This window comes from Barbatula barbatula, assembly GCF_947034865.1.
Source record: "Barbatula barbatula genome assembly, chromosome: 8".
Classification (NCBI taxonomy): Eukaryota; Metazoa; Chordata; class Actinopteri; order Cypriniformes; family Nemacheilidae; genus Barbatula; species Barbatula barbatula.
Window position 1 is genome coordinate 5,464,471 of NC_136771.1, and position 23,025 is coordinate 5,487,495.

Below are 23,025 nucleotides of genomic sequence, written 5' to 3' on the forward strand. Positions count from 1 at the left end.
GCCAATAATAGGGATGCTGATAACCACAAGTCAATAGTGAGAATTTCCCCCTATACTTAAGTGTTACATTTTATTTACAAAAACATTATAGTGTAAACAGGGTTACAATTGCTTTAAATGTTTTTATCGCATCCCTTGAAAGAAAGATTATTTTATACGATGCTCTGAGAGCCGTGTTATTTGTCAAACTTTACTCAGTATACTGTATGAAAAACTATTTGTGTGTGTGTGTTAAACAAGTACAGTTAAACCAGTAAACATCTCGCTGCTGTCCTTCGGAAACCTCGTTTCGCCATATTTTCCTATAAACCATAATTATTTGTCACCCTTTATGTATATCACCACTGTGTTTTGTAAATGTCTAACAAATTAAAGATTTTTAAAAGTGCTTGTCAACTTTGACAGCACAGTTATTTATCATTTAAAAACTACAGTGTTTTCTTTTTATTTCCTAAGAATATGAATTTGAACAATGAACAGGAAGGATAAACACAAAAACATAACTTATTTCTTTATTTTGGTGGTTTAATTATAAACTTTGTTTTAGGGCATACAACTTGTTCGACATACTCTTTGTTTAGACATTGTGTATCAGGGAACCCTTCAAATCGAATCAAATCGACAGCTTGTGAATCGGAATCGAATATCAGAATCGATACCCAGCCCTAACACTTAAGTAATGTGTGTGGACAAATATAGCACTATTGTAAAGTAAAAAATGTATGTTGCAGCAGGTCCGTCTTTGTATCTCAGCTATGGTATAGATTGTTTTGACTGGTACACTAAAACTAGGTCAACCCGTTTGTAAGTACAGATGAGTTGGAAATAGGTTGGCAAACGACTTAAAATGTGCTTATCTGTTTTACTTCTCTGCTGCTAGCAGAACTGCAAAAAAAAAGATTTTTTTTAAAGCAAATGTGAGAGCGGCGTGTCCACGTTATAGGCAATTTTATGGATGAATGGCTATGGTGTTGTGAGTGATTCCTGAGGCCTTGATGTGTGTTGCAAAGATGTTCTTGCTGGTTGCTTTCTGGTCGAGGTCAGAATGCCCATCATTGAGTTTCTGTAGTATTACTTTCTGTTGCCATGGGTGAGATTTTCTCAAGTCTTAGATGTATTAAGTTCATAGTCCTTTATGACCTCCTGAACAGCCCAACCACATTTCCCTAACCGAAAACCGACACTCGTTTTCCGAACATTAACCGTTACGATTTTAATATTTAACTGAAATGAAATAAAAAAACATGTTGTATCTCATTTCGAAAGCGTCCTCCGGAGGCTGGGGGGTATCGACTGCAAACGCCTTCACATGCATATTTGATCATTTTTGTTGATCAAAAGCTTGGAGTGAGATCACATGCAGTTAGGGGAGGGGCCCTAATGGAGCCCCGCCCCCCCAATTTTGCCAATTGTAACAATTGGCAAAATCTGATAAATGACAGAGCAATTCATCACATCAGATTTACCCTTTAATGTTATATTTCAATACAAATATACAAAAATTACAAAAATATAACAAATTAGTCCATACAGTTTGCAAAAACAAATCTTTTTACATTTTGAATGTGTCTAGTGTGGTGGGACATTGTGAACAAATTGACATATTAGAGTATTAAGGAGTGTGTGTGTGTGTGTGTGTACTTGTTTGGCATTGCCTTTTCGGCGTGAGAAAAGCTCGGTGTGCCGTGTGAGCGTGTGAACTGGTTGAATTGCGTGTGTCTCACGGCCAATGCTTGAGACTTGAGAACCCTGGGAGGGAATAACATGACAAATCACACGTGTCCTGTGTTATGAGAACAGAGGAAGCCAGATGTGAGCCAGGTGCGAGACAGTCATTGTCCCATTCATGATGTCATTTGCGAACAGTAGTTTCCCTACCTTTAACAAATGCTCTGATGGTGGTCTTGTGAATGTAGATTTCTTCATTCTGCCTGCAGGACAATAAAGAGGGATTTGTCAGAAACCATACGTGTGCAGGAAAAGCTTCCCGACTAGACCATGGTGTTTCGTGACCACAACATGCTGCTCGGTTTGAACAGCATGTTGGTTTGAACAGCATGTTGAATCTTTGAACAGCAGTTCTCGAAATCCTGTTTCTTTCATTGTAAAATGAGTTATGTTGCAGAATGTCCAAGCAACTTTTGATATGCGTTCCCTGCTAGCACACATACAGTTGGGAGATGTGTATTTGATGCCTGCAATACGTCTCTGAGACGTTTCCTGTCAGATGTCACATAGACATCTAGAAGATGTCTGTCAATTGTTTATGATTGAGAATGTGTGTAAAACCCTTCTTAGATGCTTAGCAGATGTTTTTACAAAGCAGATGTTTTCAAGATCTTTTGCTGGCATCTTACAGACATACATGTGCTATCTGGGATTTGTTTTATGAAGTGTTGAATAATTATAATAGTATTTGTTTTGTGACATATAGCGCAATGACCTATGTCTTGATACAGTATAGTATTTATTAAAGACGTATTTAACATTTAATGCTCTTTCCTCTATTTTCTTTCAGGTGTATCTCATCAATGTCACATACTCAGACTCCACTTCTCACATCATCTACAGAAGATACAGTAAATTCTTCGACCTTCAGGTAACTCGTGTTTTTGGTTACTTTTTGAGGTTTTCTAGGGAGGGATTCATTGCTTGATTTGGATACCCACTTGGCATCCAGCAACTGAGGAATCCATTTGTCACTATTTTTTTAATCTTTTTTATTGGTGTCGGTGTAGAGAGAGCGAATTAAAAGATGCAGATTCGAGGACGAAGTTTAGACGAAGCAGATGTAGCATGCTAGTGCGTTTTTGTCTGTTTTCCGATTTCTGTCACTTCCCAGGTGCTTTAAAACCATACATAATGAAACGCGTTATCAAAAGAATAGCAAACAAAAGTTATAGGTCAGTGAAGCGTTGTGGGTATGAGTTTGAATCCCTTTAATGTACCTTTAATGGTACACCTAAACCACTTCTAATGTTGTGTAATGTAGCGTCCCGCCGTGTGCTACATGCCTCAGGGCTTTGCTGGACTGACATTTATGAGTGTATTTTACACAATAAAAAGCAACTCTTCGACAGAGCTGTAATGTTTAGATCTCAGGACACCTCAGCCAGGAACAGTATTTGCTTTGGAAGCAGAACGGAGGAAAGGCAGCGTTCGCACCCAAACCTTCAGGTGCAGCCGGGCCCCTCGGTAAAGTCTGGGACGAAATGTAGACATTGTGGATGACTGAGCACATTTAGTTGCAGTCTAAGCATGTCGGTTTAAGCGTGTATTAAGATTCGTGTTAGTACAGCACTAGAGAAGTATATTTGCTCTGTGTCTATAAATACTGATCAAATAAGTACTAATAAGTTGGGTTTTTGGATCTAGTTTCTATAATACCATGAATTGTTCTGTACTCCAGTTAGTGTTCTACACAGTGTGTTAAGGAGATTGGTGTTCTGTCAGTGTTTTACATTAGCGGTAATGACGGTCGTGTTGTGCCGGGGCATCGGGGTAAAGTCAAAGCCTCCATTGATAAACCAAGAGGCCGAACCATCACAGTCAATCCACTCCCTTCTCCCCAGTTCCTCTCTTGCCGTATGGGATAAATGGCTGGAAGAAAAACAAACGTAAGGAAGAAGGATGAACAGTATGAAGCTATAAACGTCTCGGATCGTTTTAAGGAATGTATAAATAATGCATTCGGCAGTGCTGCTGACAGCAGAGGAAATATTTTGGTAGCTAAGCACTTTTGGTCGTTCAGAATTTAATCGTTGCTTTGTGGGATGTGATCTGGTTCACAGTGTTCTGGAGCTGTGCAGGTTTGGGTTTGAATTTGGGGAAGCGCTTTTATTAGCTCCTTGCTTTAGCTGTGGAAAAATCCTGTCTATAAATTCCTCCACTTTAAAGCGCCGATGTTGTGGCCAAGCACATTCAGACCGACGACTTTGATGAACCAGAATTTGTAGATTTAGATTTGCACCGCCTTAATTATAAGTCTGTCACATATGACGTCACATAGCTCATTCTAAAGGCGTCCACATGAATGAAACTGTAGCGAAAACTGTCTTGCTTCCACACCAACGCACAATAACGTTAATGGGGTTATACATTGTTTGGTCAATGTATCCAAAGATTCTTATCTGTAAGAAAACGCTCTGTGCTGTTGTTCGTTTGTTAGCATTAGCATATTGCACACATCTGGCTTAAACAAAATAATTGAGCTGTGTTTATAAGCTTCGCGCACACACTGGCACCTGGTTAAACAACGTTTAACCGTTCCCCAATGCTTCACAGTTCGCTTAAAGTAAATTCATGCGTGCTGACCAAGAAGATCTAGTGCTGTCATTTGGCTAGTTTCTGTTAGCTAAACAGAGTTCATCTGTCATCCAAATACAAACTCATTTGTTTGATTTTTTTCGTGTTAACTTTTTGAAGGCATGCATACTAATATGTTACACGATTGATGAAATCTGCTTTATTTTCATTGCAACTATGACCATTAAAGTTTCTATAGTCACACTAAAACACACACAGTTGGCCACAGGTAAGCTATGGTTACCGCGCAAGCACCATAGTCAATTCTCAAAAGGGATCATTGTATATGCTTGGGTGTATATTGGGAAGCCTGTATTGTTTATACTTCTAGGTTCTTGTTTGAAATTCCATATCTATTTTGTCCTCCCTGGTCTCTGTGGGAAAACCACCCACATAGCTTGTGTATAGTTATAACACATCAAGGCCATTTTAAACGCCGGTCTTGTAGCAATTTAATCAAACGAATGGGAGCTTGCATCTTCCATATTCAGATCTTTTCCACATTCTCCTTCCATTTGCAATCTAAACCAAGTCTTGTAAGGTTATACAGGTACAGAATGATGTTTTGTGAGCAGAATACTGAAGAACTGACCTCGGCTGGTTAGTTTACTCCACTCATGGCTGTTTTGAGGAGGTGGGTGTGTCTTACTGTCAAGTCTTCTGGCTGTTCTTCAGTATTGTATTGTGCTCAGGTCCTCATCTGATCGTATAACACTGCTGATTGCTGACATCTGCATAATGTAGGAGGGGATTTATGCTAAATGTGTCTTTACTTTCATAGCTTCTGTGTTTAATGGAAGACGGGGAAGGATCTGAATTGAATGAATGATAAAATCACAACAAGGGTATCGGCAGGATCAGGTCTGACAGGGGTATTGAGTAATGGCGTGATATTTTTATTTAAAATTATTAATATGTGTTTAAAGGGATAGTTCACCCAATAATATAACATTAACTTATTTGTGTTCTGATGAACACAAAGAAAGTTATCTTGTAGAATGATTGTAACCAAACAGTTCTTGGACCCCACTGACTACCATAGTATGACAAATTACTTCATAAATTGTTAAGTTTTGTTAAACACAAAATGAGATATTTTAAAGAATGTAGGAAAGCAAACAGTTCTGGGGCACCTTTGACTACCATTATACTTTTTTCAATTATGGTAGTCAATGGGGTCCCAGAACTGTTGGTTACAATTATTCCAAATATCTTTCTCTGTGTTCAACAAAATGAAGAAATTCGCAGTTAAGTCTAGCATACAGGCTCGATTTCCCCGACCTTATGTCCTTAGAAACTTCCCAAGCATGAATCCAAGTGAAACCGGATAATCTTATCCAGTACATGCTCTGGCAAACGAAGGGTCATCCAGTCTAGATTTGGGAATGCGTAGGCGACGTGGCCCTGCCTGGCTTAAAGTCCAAAATGGCCATCTAGACCACAAGGAACGGCAGGCACGCCACGTCTCAGCATTTTTCAGGAACGATCCACACTGCCTACTGTACTGAGGTCAGCAAGGGAAGAAGGGCCCTGATTGTTGATGCCGGATAAAGGCTTGTTTCATGAGTGGGGTTGAGCTTTAGTCAGAAGACCGATACCTACACTTCAGAGATACACACTGGCCTTGTGCTCAGAGGAACAATGGAGGGTTTTGAGTCTGTGGTGAAGGGAGACATTGCCCTTGGCTCCTGATCTGAGGCCACTTATGTGCAAAGAGAATGAAGCGGAAACTAAATTTGGTGTTTTACCAACCAGGACGTTCAGTTGGAGGTTTCCATCGTACTTCTTGATTTAACTCCTTGTAGTTGAGATGAGTGGTGTTAGAGAAGGAACGAGACTCATGGGAAGAAACATCACAAATGATTTCAGTTGTTTCTACTATTCTGTAATAGGGAGCTGTGGAGACTTTTATTGAAAACCAAAATAGAAAGAGTATGACAGAATCCTCATTTTAAGGTTTTATAAAGCCAAAAGGGTTTTTATACAAAGTTTGTGTGTGTTATGTATTTTATGCTTATTGGACTTTTACTTGGTTAGCTTAGCAAGACGCTAACATGCAACTCTTTGCCCTTAGAAAAATGACCTGTGGTTTTATCACAGTTAAATTGAGGAAAATGTGCATTATTTTTTTTTAAATGTATTATTATATGTAAAACCATACAAATATCATGGTAAGACTACCGTTACTGTTGTAGAACCAGGATTGATTTGTGTTTAAAAGGGTTTTACTACACATAAAAATAAGAATCTATGCCAGAAAGCAAAGATAATTGCTTTAATGTTGATTTAATGTCAACAATAACAGATTTAACATTTATTCAACTGTAAATCAGTTCACTTTGCGCTATGGGAATTTTATTTTAGTTAAACTATGGTGAATTTCATAAGAATAAATGCTATTTGTTGTGAGTTTTTGCTTTTGTAGAGCACTTTAAATCTTGACGTATTTATGATTTATTATATTTGAGCTATTCGAATATCATTCGTTTTATTTCTCCCTTCTGAATGACAATGTTGGTTTGGTCTCTCCAAATTCCATAAGAAACATCTAAGATTAAGTTGATACCTAAACAGAACATAATTGTAGTGTCTCCGCAGCTGTAAATCTTGTAGGAATGTAAATTTGATTGTAAGAGGAAGTGTATGAGTGAACCAGCATCATGATGGATACTTAAATCGCTGGAGTCGCGAATGTTTGATCGGTCTGCTGCTGTGGATGTGATGGTGTATGTGTAAGTGTACTCACTGGTCTGGATGTGGGTTTATTGTCTTGGTGCCAGACTGTGGGCTTTTGACCACCTCTCTGATGATCTTTGATGTTTTCGTAGACTTCGAGACCGAGTAACAAAACAAACAATCTTTGATGAGCCGGTAGACCGGCCTGTGAACTCTTACAATAAAGATGGCAAAACATTTCCATTCCGCAGTGACTCCTTTAAACACTTAGTGACAAACTTTAAACCACTTTAAAACATGTTGGAGACACTTAAGACTGAGATTGTAAATGTAAGAATAAAAGTATGTCATACAAAAAAAACTCTATAGAAATCGCTCCAATGTTGCTAAGCTAATGCTAAAATACAGCAATATAAAATAAAGTGTGTCAAAGAATTATTAGGGAAGCAATTTGTATTAAATTAAATATATGGCTTCTGTACTTCTGACACCTTGTATCTCCATATTTTGGGATTCTTCTTTTTTGACATAAACCATTACTATATTATCACTCTTTATGTTTTGGGGTTTTGCAAATATCAAATAAATAAATGTTGGTTATACCAAACCAAAAATTGTCAACGTTGACAGCACAGTAGAGTTTTTACCAATTCCCGAAAAAACGTGAATTTGGATATACGATGTTTCAGAAAAACTGCCTCGATATTTGTTTCTATCTCAACGTTTCTCTCAGATTTGTCTGAGATTTTTTTTGCATTGTATTGCATATGTTTTTTTGCAAGGTTAAACTCTTTACTATTTAGGAAAGCTTTTTTCCTAAACCTGTTATGCCTCAGGATGTTGTTTGCATTTTGCGACACAAATCCTGTGAATAAATTCGCCTAATTATAAATAAATCATCTTACTTTGGTCCTATCTAAAGTTTAGCCTAGTCCTCACACAAAACCCACTTATGAAAGGGTGTGCATGGAAAGCCGGATCTAAACGGTGTTGGTAAAGCTTTTTTCCCCAAAAGCGAGGGTTCGGTTTGTTTAAACGCTTCCCTCTGGAGTTTTTCCCCTTGCAGTTATGCACACGCTCTCGCCAGGGATGGTACGGTACGTCTCTTCTTTTGATGTGCTGGAGTTAGCTTGGCACAAAACATGGAAATTATTCAGAGAGCCACTGAATAATGAGTGTGTCTGTCTTTAAAGCACTGTTCCTGTATGTTTAAAGCCCCTGGGATATAAGTAGACTTGTCAAGGCAGCAAAATTTGTCTTTTACAAAAACGCCACAGTGAAACCAAATGCTATTAATATTCAAATGCAAATATTAACAAATATAATTAACATGGCATGTTGCCTAGAAGAAAATGTAGGTTTTTCGGGTGTTCAATAAAACCGTCGGAAATACAATTAAATGTTATTTAAAAATATTTCAAAAGCTATGTAAATAGACTTTACTGTATGATTATTGCATATACTTCAGTAATACTGACTGAGTGCTTTCAAAGCAAAACTGAGAATTAAGTTTATAATCAAGAGACATATGGGACACGGCACGTCTGGTTTACACTACACCGTAAATGTGCAGGGTAGTTAAAGAGTTGGTTTTCTCAGATGACCTGGTTTTACTGGGGTTTTTTCACTGAGCCTGAACAAACTGCACCTAGTCACAATACACACTCAGTCACAGTTAACACACACTCTCTCTCTCTCTCTCTCTCTCTCTCTCTCTCTCTCTCTCACACGAGCTAAGCATCTGTCAGAAGCCCAAAAATCATCACCCTCAAGTTGTTCCAAATCTTTATAAACTTGTCTTTGTTCTAATGAACATGTCATTTCCTGGGCAAAGATTGTATATATTCTTCTGTTAGTTGAACACAAAATATGATATTTTGAATAATTTAGGAGAGCAAGCAGTTCTGGGGCACCTTTGACTACCATTTGAATTTTTCCAACTATGGTAGCCAATGACTTCCCAGAACTGAAAATTGTTAACATTCTTCCAAATATCTTCCTCTGTTTATCCATATGGCCCTTTGTTTTTAATGTTAGGCGGTTGCATACCGTTGAATGTCCAATCAGAATCAAGTACTCCAGAGGACCCCAAAAGAATAAATAGAATAGAGTGGCAATACAAATTCTAAATTAGGACAGTGTCACTAAAGCAAAGTCGATATGAGTACAGTATGCCCTGATTATGTCTTCAGAGACCTGGAGGAGCAGCAGTACTGTTTTACTGGTCTGAGATCAGTTTGGTGTTGTTGGTGTTCACGTCTTAATTCTGGCCCATCGTATGAAGAGTTAAAAGGAGAACAAGGGTAAATCTGGGTGTTGGCAGACAAGACGAGCCAAATTCTCTATTCCCTGCTGCTGGCTGCCCTACATATGCTGCTGAAATAGTCACCACGGACACCCACAATTACTCACTGCTGTACTGTGAGAGAAGTGTGCTTGTTAAAGTGTGAGTACACCAGTGCCAAAGAATGCTTTTTAGGATTTAACTAGCTGTATTGGCATGATGAAAAGGATGCTTTATATTTTCCTAAATATTAACATACAATTACAGATTACACAAATATACATATTGGAAAAAATTATATAAGAATTGTAAAATGAAATGACTATGGGACACTTAACAATGATAGAAACCTGTCACACTGAATCGCTCTTCTAGTCTCCCACTTCATTCTCTCACTGGCTGCGTCCGAAATCGCATACTGTGACAGTACGTACTATATTTGAATAAGTACCTACCTATCGGCCATTAAATTAGTACGTTCTATATAGTATGAGAGGAGCAGTATAAATACATTTCCGACGTACTGCGTCCGCCATGTTTTATGGTCATGTTACACGTAAGCTCTTTGACCGACGACGTATTAACAACAACCTACACGTCAGCATTTAAAAAAACATAATTTAGTCACGAGAAATTCATTTATTGGGACATACATTAAAAAACGGTAGTCCGCCTTAATTTTTTCCGCTATATTTATTTGATTTACTTTTGAAATGTGACCGTTGCTCAGCTCCCATGGCATCATGGGATAGATAAGGGTCCATCCGATCCACACTAGTAGTAGGAGTAGACCATCCGTATTTCAACTTCTACTGCTTTTTGCATACTGAGGTTTCAGACATACTATTATTCATGACTCATATTGATTGTCGCCTACTATATAGTATGGAAGAAGGCGATTTCGGATGCAGCCTCTGTCATTATCAGTCTCTCTCTCTCTCAGATCTCTGTGAATGTGTGTGTGTGATTCAGACACAGCTGTCTAATGTAACAAGAGACAGGTGAGGATTGAGGAACATGTGACGCATAACTCAGAGCTTTGCCTCTGTTAGGGAGTGTGTCTGTTTCGCTCTGTGATTCATTTTAAAGTCCACCCCTAGGTTGAATCAAGCGTCTCCGATGTCTCGCGTCTCGTCCCGTAGTATTTTCAGCTCCACCCTGACTGGTCTGTAGGGTCAGATGGAGGGTCACATCGAGGGCATTGTTTTCCTCCTCGTGTCTGACAGAGATTGATTGAAGTTACAATTTTTAGACTTTAGGGGGAGAGAATAATGCTAGAAGTTTATTAGAACTGTTCCTTTAAATGTAATTGTTGTCAATGCTGTCTAGGGTTCAACCTAAGGCATAAATGCATTATATACTTAAAGTATGTATGCTTAAAGTATATATACATATATAATTATATATTTTAACTGTATATGTATGTGAGCATGTTGTCAATCCAAGTATACACATATGTCTCCTGAAACTTAATACTGTGCTCACTAATGCATGTCTGGACTGCTTTCACACTATCCATTAGTAACCTTACTACATGATGGACATCTGTGCTTGTGTGTGTTGTGTGTGATTCACGTTCACTATTAGATCCCGCAAATGTGAAAGAGTGGGTTGTGTGTGCGTTCATGTGTGTTCTGTCAATCACAGCACACAGAATAATTCAAGGAAACCAGCTCTCCCGCTCGCTCTCTTTTCTTTAAATCTTTCATTTTCCTCCATCGCTCGAACTGTTTACACAAATGGAATCAATAAAACTGCCTGTATAGCTGTAATCAGGGGATTTATTCCGTTCTTGGATCATTGGAAATACTCGCACCCTTTGGCTACCAGTCTACATTTTACCTTGATTTAAGACCGACATGCTTAGGACAAACCAGCTCCTTAAAACACTGTGAAATGTCTGCCCCGTCTGCCCTGCCAAAAGTCAGATGGTTTATTTCACCGTACCTTTGATTATAAAAAATCTTAGTACCATTAAAGGGACAGTTCACCCAAAAAAGAAAAATCATTCATTATTTTTTTTTCACCCTGTTGTTTTTTCAAACCTGTATGATTTCCTTTCTTCTGCAGAACATAAAATAAGATATCAGGAAGAACATTGGGAACCGAACAACGGTGGTACCCACTGACTTCCATTGGTTTTTTCTGTACAAAAGAAGTCAAACGATACAGGCGATGTTCAGTTATCAACATTCTTAGGAATAGCTTCTTTTGTGTTCTGCGGATTATACAGTTATACAGGTTTAAAATGACAAAAGGGTGTGTAAATGATGAAAGAATGATAATTTTTGGGCGAATGAAAATTTTTGGGCGAACTGTGCCTTTAATGCAGAATTACAATGACTGTCCTAAAGACAATATATTTTATAGTAATATAACTAATATACATGTATTTTTTGCATTAGAAGTTTTTGTTGCTATTTAGATATTTAATACTTTATTTGATATATTTGTTATTTGTTATTTTGCGTTTGGTATGGCCAATGTTCCATAAATAACTGTGAATATTTTATACACTATTCGTTTCGGTTGAATTGTGGCACGTAACTTGCATACACTACTTCTGCTTCAGACGTGATCCATTTTTTTAAATGATGCCTTTTATTATATTATGAATATGGACGTAGTTTTGTTTTCCTAAGTGATTACACTTTGCTTTTTTTGGTGTGTCATGCATATAAATCCTTAAACTTAAATTGACCTGGGTTCCAGGTTATTAGGTGTGAGCTGTTTTGATCTAGAAACCACTGAAAACTATTTAGCAATGCCCTGGAAACCACTCAGAACACCCTAGCAACCACATTGCAACACGAGCAAAATCACTCTAAAACACATCAATGCTCTGGCCAAACCCACCTCATCCCATGCATGATGGTAGCGACTTTTTGAGAACCAAACATCACTCACATTATCTTCCAAAAACCGAAAATTTTAAAACCACATTGTTTTTGCAATTTCTCTCTCATAAAAACTCTGTGTGGTTGCAGGTGGATGAAGTCAAAGCGAAACGTCAAGATTTTCTTGTTTTAAAATCTGTCGCCCTGCTGAAACTCACTCAGCAAGTCATTTCAGAGTTCTTCCAAAAACAATTTTCTTTAAAGCTCAGATCTTTTAACATCAGAGTAAACGTCAATATTTGTTCTGAACTTTCTGTTGTTGGTTGTCGATGATATCATACAACATGAGACCAACCAGAAAGCATTAGTAGAAGGTCACGCAATCGCTGCCATCATTTGGGTCACGGGACATGTACGGTACTGCTCAGCCAGATTCATTCTAAGGGTCATAAAGAGTGAACTGATTCTGACTGTGTTTGGTACAGGAAGCCTTGACTAGCATTATAAATAGACTTTATTTGAAACAAGGATACAGAAGTGTAGAATAAGCCCCTTTAAAACTGCAAAGCAGGCCCCCTGGTGTACCTTTCTAACAAGGGCCACTGTTTTAAGTGCCACGAAATATGCATTGAAGTGTATGACTTGAATGAGCCCATTGATGGAGCTGCATGACAGAGTTCACTTTCCTCCTGTATAATATGTTTTACCAGGAGGACCCCCTGATGCAGTGAAAGGGCTGATCACGAGCTTTGTGTGACTCACAAGCTTATCCTTGACTTTGATGGAGTCACAGGAACTCTCATCTCAAACAGAACGCATCATGGATCACGATTTGATGTAGGCCCCCCGGAGCAGCTCTATGATGTGACTTTTTAAGCATATCACGTTAGACGTGTGTCCCACTGTGCCTGTTTTTCAGCATCTTCTTTTATAATTTTTCATCATTTGTGTTTCGCACCTTATTCTTAATACTTTGGGGTGGGAGTGGGCGGTATGAAGTATTATTTCACAGTATGAATAATATTATTCCATGGTGTTATACAGTATATAACAAAACATTGTTGGAAGATTTTGTTCCTGGGGATTGGGCAAAAATAGTTCTAACCTGTATTTAAAATAAAATAGATAATATGAGGTGTATTGTCTGAAATGTTTTAATTGATTATTACACTATTCATTTAAAACTTTAAGACTAGATAAAACTAAATTATAGCTTTCCTGTAGCTCAGTGGTAAGAGCGTGGCACTTATAACGCAAAGGTTGTGGGTTCGATCCCAATGTATTGTTTAATTATATTTAATACAAAAATACTATTTGTAAAATCTTGAGATCTCCAGTTTGGAAACACGCAATGTTTTATATCTATATATGCGACCCTGGATCACAAAACCAGTCTTAAGTAGCACAGGAATATTTGGCAGAAGCCAACAAAACTAATAATTTTGTGCCAAAAATCATTAGGATATTAAGTAAAGATCATGTTCCATGAAGATATTTTGTAAATGTCCTAACATAAATATATAAAAAATTTCTTTTTGTGAGTAATATGTATTGCTAAGGACTTCATTTAAATAGTTGCATATCGGTCAAATATTATCCTATGCTAACAATATCAATATATCAACGGGAATCTTATTTATTCAGCTTTCAGATGATGTAAAAATCTACATTTTTAATAATTGGCACATAAGACTGGTTTCATGGTTCAGGGTCACATATTGTCACTGTCCTTTCAGAACTTTGTTTTTTAGGAAATGGAAAAAAAACACTGTACTTTTAAAATGATTAAATACTGTGGCGTCAAATTTGAGAAGCACTTTTTATACTTCTTATTGGATTACATATTCGCAAACCCAGTTACAAACCAGGGTGACCAATAATAATTATTTACAGCAAAAAAAGAAATAAGGCGATACAAGGTTTCAGAAGGATAGCAGCAATATGTATTTGTGTGTGTGTGTGTGTCTCCAACCTTTTTATTCATTCTACTCCAGATTCACCTTCTCGTCCAATCGCTGCTTCTCTCTCCTGTCTCCCCGCCCCCTGTTGCTATGGAGACTCGGGAAGTCTTCCAGGTGCCCCAGTGGTTGGGAAATAAAACTTCTCTCTTGTGTGGTCCACTGTCTCTTCCACTGTCCTTATACTTCACTCGCTCTGTACATTTCCATTTATCTGTTTAATTCTGTTTTTCTTTTTTACATTTTCATATGCATCTTTGTGTCTCTCTGTCCGTTCTTTATCTCTTTATTTTGGCATTTTTTATGTTTGTATATGCCATGCGGTTCTTGTCATCCTCCACATGTATTTTTTAAATAATTTTAAAAAGTAAGATGATTCTGATGGTGATTCTTGATAGTTCTAGTTGCTCTTTTATCAGAATTCATATATTATAGTCTTTCCTGTAATTCTCATACAGTAAGCACATGCAGGTACATCACATGGATGCCATTAAATTTTTTGTTTCCTGTTTGTATAGAAGAGCAAACATTGTAAAAGAGTCCACTACACGCCATAAACATATTGAAGACATTTGTTGATTGTTAAATTAGCGTCTGAATAGGGAATGCATGAAAGCTCAAAAAAGGACTTGCCTTGCATAGACTTTCTAGAAGGTGCTTTATAAATGTGATGCTGTCTGTTAGGAACTATTTTAGTACATTCCAGTACATCTGAATGTAGATGTTCTTAAATTTTTTATTATGTTTTTATTATTAAGTATTTTTAGCAGTTGTGGAAGAATAAACGTTTCTGTTTTCACCCCTGAAGTCTTCATGCTGTCTGACCCAGATACATTGTTTCGCTCTCTTGTCAGTGTATGGCCAAGAGATGAGCTTGCTTTGACCCCATACATATATAAACAGTGGTGTTATCTGCTTGTGTTGTCCACTTTTTGTCCCCACACTTGTGCCATGGATTTATGGTAAAGCATGACTTATCTTGGGGATTTTTCAGCAAGCCTAGCAGAAAGAGTGTCCGAGATGCTGCACATCTGTGTCCTGTCTTATGGATGTGACCTTGTGGAAACAGGAGAACAAACATTCTGATGAGAGAGACATTATAACCATTTAGAATGACAGAGACAGAGAGAGAGATGCTAAAGATGCTTAATCTAACAACTCTGATACTTAAAATGTTCTGAAGACTCAAAATCTAAAGACCCTGAAGATTCTGCGGATTGATAATGTAAAGATATCTACGGATTCATAATCGAAAATCCAAAAACTGAAGATTGTACAACTTCATAATTTTAAGACTCTGAAGATTCTATAGTCATAATCGAAAGACTCTGGACATTTTTAAAGATTCATAAACCAAAAACTAAAGATTCTACAAATTCTAAATGTAAAGACTGAAGATTATAAAGAGTCATAATCTGAAGACTATGAAGGTTCTAAAGATTTATAATAAAAAAATTCAATAATCTAAAAATTCTTTGTCCAAAAATGGAAGATTATTCAAATTCTAGATTAACGTTAAAACGGTAAAGTCATGGGTTTGATCCCAGGGATTGCACATACTTTGAAACAAATGTATCGTATAGTGCAATGTAAGTCGCTTTGTATAAAAGCTTCTGCCAAATGCATAAATGTAAAACATTTAAATATAAAAATTCATAATCTAAAGATTGTAAATATTCATAATCGAAAGACTGAAGATTCTTCAAATTCTTAATTTTTAAACTGAAGATTCTAAAGAGTCATAATCTAAAGACTCAATAAATCAAATCAAAAAAAATCTGATGATTGTACAAAATAATAAAGAAGTATAATAATAAAGTTATACGTTTCATCCATTTATTACGTATTTGAAAATAATGATAAAGGTATTAAATGTTTCTGAATGTCATGTCCGAGCGGTGCCAAATATTGCCTCTTTATCAAAAACACAATTCCTGATGCCTATTTGTGCTATCGAGTTGATTTGACTTCCTAATCCTAAACTTTCTCAATCTCTCATTTCTTGTAAATGTTTCTTACTAATGAACAGCCCAGTGGGAGTCTTGGGGCAGGGCAGGGTCACGTTTGCATTGAAGCTGCTGCTAATGCACAATCTGATGAGTCCCCATGGTTGTTTTCTATTTCTCAGAAGTGGGATTTGGTTGTGTGATCCTTAGAAATCACCAACAGCAGTTTGTATTTCACATCCTCCAAGGGACATATGTGAAGAGATTTGAAAAACCAGCAAAAAGAGAGGATTTAAAAAATTAGATCCGCAAATAATTGACATACACATGTTTTTTTTATCGCACAGCATAATGTGCTTTACGATGAAGGGTTTGGTCCGTGTGTTCTCTCTAAATGAGGAGTTAATGGTTTCTACTATTGGCTGCTTTGTTTACATCCTGTGTTTTGTGTCTTTCCGCAGATGCAGCTTCTGGACAAGTTCCCAATCGAGGGAGGGCAAAAAGATCCCAAGAAAAGGATCATCCCTTTTCTTCCAGGTAAACGACAGAGCAAATCTTTCCTCCTCTGTACATACACACCCCTTCACACGAACACACAAATATGGGATGTCAGCATATCTGTCTACGGTAAGTCATCGTATTGCTGGGACAGGGTCATACTTCTGTTCTTGACTCACACACACACACACACAGTAAGGCGAAGAGTCTTTGAGATGAGCAGCGTCGATCCCTGAGAACAACAGCCATCAATAAGAAGAACATGAGCAGAGAAAATGAGAGAGGGAGAGACTCATTTTGTTTCTGTTGCTGATGAGGCTCTTCCATTCCCTGGACACCCGGTGTCTCTCTTGTTCTTATTTTCCTAGCAGTCTCTCTGATAGAGTCCATTTGTCCTGATATTTCAGTACGAACAAACTGACTCCCATAGTCCGATTATCACTGGCTTCATTATATTATTCACTGGACTGCTGTATCATTGGCTGGATAACTATGAAATTAAATGGATTATAAGATCGTTTACTGCTATTGTAAGGGAACATTAAGGGTGTACAGTGTCTTAACCTTTCAATCTACATACTGTCATCATTTAACTTCAATTTAATTATTGACAATTATATAAACAACTGCTGGAAGTTGGGGCGGGTGTTTTAAAACATTTGCCTATTGTTTAAACGGAAAGTTCACCCAAAAATTCTGTCTTCATTTACTCACCCTCAAATTTCTTCGTTCTGATGACATTTGGAAGATTGCTTGTTGTAACCAAAACAATTCGTGGCCACCATGGACTACCATAAGCAGGAAAAATGACTTTCTTTGTTCTGTCGAACACAAAAGAAGATATTTTGAAGAATGTAGGAAAGCAAGCAGTTCTGTGGCACTTTTGACTGGCATTGTAATTTTTCCCACTATGGTAGTCAATAGAGTCCAAGAACTGTTTGGTTACAAGCATTCTTCCAAATATCTCTCTCTGTGTTTCTCCATTTGCTTGGTTGTGGCGGGAGATGCTTGGCGCTTTCATGACGTGAGACTTTGGGGACATCACCCAAGTTACGTTGCTACGTAGGCCTGCGTATTGTAACCTTATCAAAGAACCTAATAAAATATGAAAATATATATTCTCAAATATTTAATGTAGGCTAAAGGGAATTGCACACAACATACAGTACGTTTTTTTTGTTTATTCATTTTGTTTTTAATGACCCACGCCGCAAATAAATTGACAATTTATTTTCCCGCCTCGTGGGTTCCCTAATCTGTAGATTTAGCGGCATCCAGCGGTGAGTTTGTAAATTGCAACCAACGGCTCACTCCACCCCTCCCTTTCGAAACACTACAGTGGCTGACACAGGACAAAGATGTCATCACGTTTTCGCTTCTTTGACAAAGTAGATAACGAATTGTGCTCTTTAGAGCTGTTTGTCCGTTTAGGGCTACTGTAGAAACAACATGGTGAATTTAATGTAAGGGAACCCGCTGTGTATGTAGATAGCTAATTCTAAAGCAATAAATACATAATGCTTCATTATGTAAGGTCTTTATATACCTCTGAAGACATAGTTATGCATTTCTGTCACTAGACCCTCCCCAATTTTACACATTCAATTCAGTGTTGATGTTGCAAGATAAGAGGATTCTAGCTATCAAGCGCCTCTACAGAGAACATTGGTGTCATCATACAGCTCTATTTATCACGGTTAATACATTTATTTAAGGTATTTGAAATACTGTTAAACACTACTATTTATCACGTTCATTTAATCAGCTTTTTCTTCAAAAGTAGAAAATTAAGTATTTCACCTTCGGACACCACTACAAAATGGCGGACACCTGATGTAGTGCACTATATAGGAGATATTGAGTGGTTTTAGACACTATGGTTTGGTCCACCCCAAGCTATTCATTCACCAGTCAGATTATGGATGTGATATTATTCAACGTTTTTCATCCAGCAATGCCTGGAAACAGGTGAACGTCATGCCTGCACCTGTCTTTTTTAGCCAGTTAAAGGATAAATGTCTTTATCATTGACCGTAGGCACAACAAAACTTGCATAAATTCGAAATGAGTACATCTGCTGAAATTGAGTTTGGCCAGCAGGTTTAGTCAACAACCAGTCTGTCACACATACAATGGCATTAAAACTAAAGAACTCAAAGCCACAAAATTATAATTATGGTTACACATCAATATGACTAAATTGGTTGTCAGAAGATGTTGTTGTTCATTCTGCACAATGCTGAGCAGCTCACTGTCTTGCCTTGAGCCTTAACAGCTTTGAGACAGAACGGCGACAGATAGCCGGAGGTCTGGGATACATGATCGTATCTTCTCTAAGCTTCTGAATCTGATTAAGATATTCCAGATCGCATCTAAAAGGCACACGTGACGTCTCCCATCAGTAGCTGGTCTTTATATAGTATTGCCGAGACCTTTCTAAAGGTTTTTGCAACATTGAGCTGGTGTTAACAGAGTGTGCCTACTGTATGAAGTTATTCGCTTTTCATCTTGCGTACACGATCATGAGTACAAAACATGTTTTCATTGATTCTGTCTTTTGTTTTTAAGGCAAAATCCTTTTCAGACGAAGTCATGTGCGAGACGTGGCCATGAAGAGGTTACGCTTCATTGACGACTATTGCAGAGTAAGTCACGTTTTCTCTTTTTGATTTTGTGTTAGTCTTAAATTTTCTTATTCAATATGTCTAAGCTGTACGATGATTTTGATACGATTATTTAATCCAATAAAACAACACAAGGAACTGTATTTGACAAATTCACAGGGTTGCAATACACAGTCATCTGCGTTTAAACTGTTCATCATTTTGTACTTTTCTATTATAAGTTATTCAATAATATTCTTAAAATAATTTTAGGGGAATTTCACAGCTAGTTCTTTTTATCTTTTCCTCTCGAGCGTCTTGTCTCTTCCCCTCCTTCCTGAAGGCACAGATCCAACATTTTCACACAATCCAAACACACAGTCGATGTAAACAAACAGACACTCGAGTAGAGAGCAGCTGTTGAAGTGAGGCGGTATTATGGGATGTCTTTGAAGGACTGCTGTTGTGGCGACGGTCTCCATGATGTTCACACAAATTACAAACTAATCTTGATGTAATTGTATTCTTCACGTTGCACCTTATTTACATCTTACAGTCCACATGTTTTTTAAGAATCTAAACCATTCATACAACAAAACTCTCTAATGCCGTTTTAAATGAAAAGAAACATATTTACAGTCAATAATTATCTTACTTTTATTTTCATTTATGCCTTCAGAGGACATATTTATTTAAAGAAGCTTGCAGTGCATTTGTACAGAAAATGCTTCAATTGATTTAAATTATGTTTACAAAGTATAAATTACAAATGTGCATTTTTAACACTGCTTTAAAAAAGCCATGACTCTGGTCGGAGTGAGTGAAACAGTGAATCAGTTCTGTTTCACCAAACGGTTCAGTATGAACTGATTCAATAAAATGAACTTACATATTGCACTGTATGTTTGTTATTAAATTCATTTAATTTACGATTTGCTTCAATTCAGCACTATAGCTATATTTTCTTAATCATTTTTAATATTGTGAGTCCTTAAAGGTCCAATGTGTAATTTTCTGGAGGATATACTGAAAGAAATTAAATATAATATACATAACTATGTCTTCAGAGGTGTATAAAGACTTTATTTAATGAAGCGTTATGTTTTCATTACCTAAAAATTAGCTATTTCTATCTACATACACCGTGGGTCCCCTTACATGGAATTCGACATCTTGTTTCTACACTAGCCCTAAAAAGACCGCGTTCCATAAATACGTTATCACGAAAACCTGACGGCATTTAGTTCTATGTCAGCCTCCATAATACTTCGAAAGGGAGTGGGAAGGGGTGGAGTGAGCCGTTGGCACCGCTAGATGCCGCTAAATGTCATTCACTGGACATTTAATCCTATAAAAGGTACCATTGTTTAACAGGCTCCATGTGGACCACCAGATGCCCGTCGGCACTGTGTTGGACACCACTGGTTTAAACAATTATTTCAATAGACCTTAAATGAAAGCCCACTGAGATAACTAACTTCCTCCAGATTTCCTGTGTCCTCATTCCGCCGTATCAGTTAAACACGTCGACGTCCATCAAGAAGAGAGAGAGAGACGTTTTTCGGAAGGTTCAACCATAAGATGTTTACCAGCTATTTCCTGAAAGCTTTAATTAGACAAAGCTTCTCCATGTAATTGCACTGTGTTCTCCGTAGATAAATAAATAGCAGCATCTTCTCCGGGGAATCTTCTGCTCGGCTCTGTCTTTGCTTTTTATTTTTCCCTTTGTTCTTTCACGAACAAATTTGCAAATCGTTCGAGTCCTTTGAAAGCACTCAGAACACACACTGGATTTTGTTAGACATTAATGAAACTCGTAGAAGAAAAAACAGCACTATTAGACTTTTAATTGAACGATGACGTCACGGGCAGTTTGTCCTTTCTTTGTGATGTTTGACTCATTTCGGATTAACACAATGAGTCATTTCTGTCATTCTTTTCTAGTAAATTATAAAACAATACTACACAATTATTAAATGCAGTTAGAATTTACATAGATTGTTGGTTGTACCATTTTAATGTAAAGCATTACCATGAATACTAATACATTTCTTGGAAACATTTTGGACTAGATACCCCGTCTTCTGGGGTCTTCAGAACCATTTGCAGTCTTCTGTTTTTTTTCGTCTGTTCAGTTTCTACTTGGTTGTCTTGTTGGGTCTGAGAGTCCATATCATGTTGTGTGTTTCCGTCAGGCCTTGGTCCGGCTTCCTCCTCAGATCTCACAGAGTGAGGAAGTTCTTCACTTCTTCGAGACCAGACCAGAAGATATCAGCCCTCCTGTAGAGTAAGCATTGCAGAGACCCACACCAATGTGCACATGTTCACACAACATCGACATTAACACGCATGAATCCATGCAGAGATTGGACACACTTTCACGTGCATATGTTTTGTATGAATTATTTGTTTAAAGCTGCAGTCCTTATTTTATTTCATTTTAATAAAATAAATGATGTCATTTGACTCACATGAAGATTAGTTACTGAAGTTACTGAAATAACATACAATTGTATGTTTTCAACAAGGATAGAGAGTTAAAGGTTGCTTGGGGAAAATTGTATGAATTGTGAGATCACTAGCCTTTTTTACTGCAGAAAGTCTGCAAGAGTCTCCATTTCCTCCCCATTTAATCTCGTTGCTGCCTTTGAGAAAATATTGAGCAAGAGATCGAATTTGCAATTTTCTTGTCAATATGGAAAGTGATAGAAAGTCCATTGCATCATCAGAATAGTCCATGCATCCAAAAAATGGTTTTACTCTGTATGGTTTACATACAAAAATAGTTCAGGCAGTATGGTAGTATGCATTCCAAACATACACATAGATACGTGCCCACATACGCGAACATAAAGACGTGTACGCTTTCACACATACTGATTAACACTCCCACGCATATCTGGGGCTGTGTAAATGATCCAGCCTTCTGCTATATTTGCATCCAGCTTTCAAACTTTTCTTTAATTGCCTATTTATTGACTTCTGAAAAATGTCACTGTTTCATTATATATATATATATATATATATATATATATATATATACACATGTGTGTGGGTGTGTGTGCGTTTGTGTGTGTGAGAGAGAAGTGCAAATGTGTATCTGTGTAAAAGTTATGTGTTAATGTTGTCATTTGCACCGTGGGCAAATGCAATGTGTGCGAGTGTCCTTCCTTAGATGGTTCCAGAATCACCGTATCTTTGTATCTTATGAATGTGAGTCTTTAATGTAATGGACCATTTATCATTTTGTTTCATTTCTTTTCGTAAGGGTAACGTAAGGGTAATGAATGATGTTTCCTTTTTGGTTCTTATAACTCTCTCTGTCCCTCTCTTTATATATATATATATATATATATATATATACTGTATATCTCATTTTTGTATGTATTTTTTTCCTGGAATTTTCCCTGTTGATAATCAAGAAGGCATTATATTTTTATCCTCACAACACATTTATCATATGCTGCAGTGACTGCACGCGCACGCACACACGCACACGCACACACACACACACACACACATGCGAGCTCCCAGACATAAAATACAACTTCATCTTTAGCACAACCTTGAGCGCTCTTCATGATTTCTTGTTGCTTTATGTCCCCAGTGGTCCGTTCTCTATATTATAACTGATTCAGTGATGACAATATAAGGTTGAAAGCATTCAGTTCACACCTGGATTAGCGTATTTGTTTTTAGTTTAGATGTTTCTATACTGAATGCATTGAAAATAAAAGCGAAACACATCCAGGACTTGTTTTTGATGCTTCAATGATGTACAGTACACTTACAGTAGTTTTCCTGTAGCCCGCTGTGGTGTCCGTTGCATTTCAAATAGCTTCAGTAGGCCTTACGCATAATGCCTTATGCCTCCTTGCATTGTGGTTGATGTCGAATCACTTTTTTACTAAGACAAGC

The 23,025-nt window shown here is 37.3% G+C and overlaps 1 protein-coding gene across 2 annotated transcripts in view; it reads left to right on the plus strand.

Annotated features, from left to right (window-relative positions):
• The window catches only part of sh3pxd2aa (SH3 and PX domains 2Aa), a 74,632-nt gene that overhangs the window by 7,452 nt on the left and 44,155 nt on the right, over positions 1-23,025 (plus strand). For both annotated transcript variants that reach the window (XM_079461491.1, XM_079461492.1), the window contains exons 2-5: positions 2,519-2,599; positions 16,468-16,543; positions 19,073-19,149; positions 21,303-21,394. In XM_079461491.1, the coding sequence (XP_079317617.1) occupies positions 2,519-2,599; positions 16,468-16,543; positions 19,073-19,149; positions 21,303-21,394 (326 nt within the window). The remainder of the gene's footprint in view (positions 1-2,518; positions 2,600-16,467; positions 16,544-19,072; positions 19,150-21,302; positions 21,395-23,025) is intronic.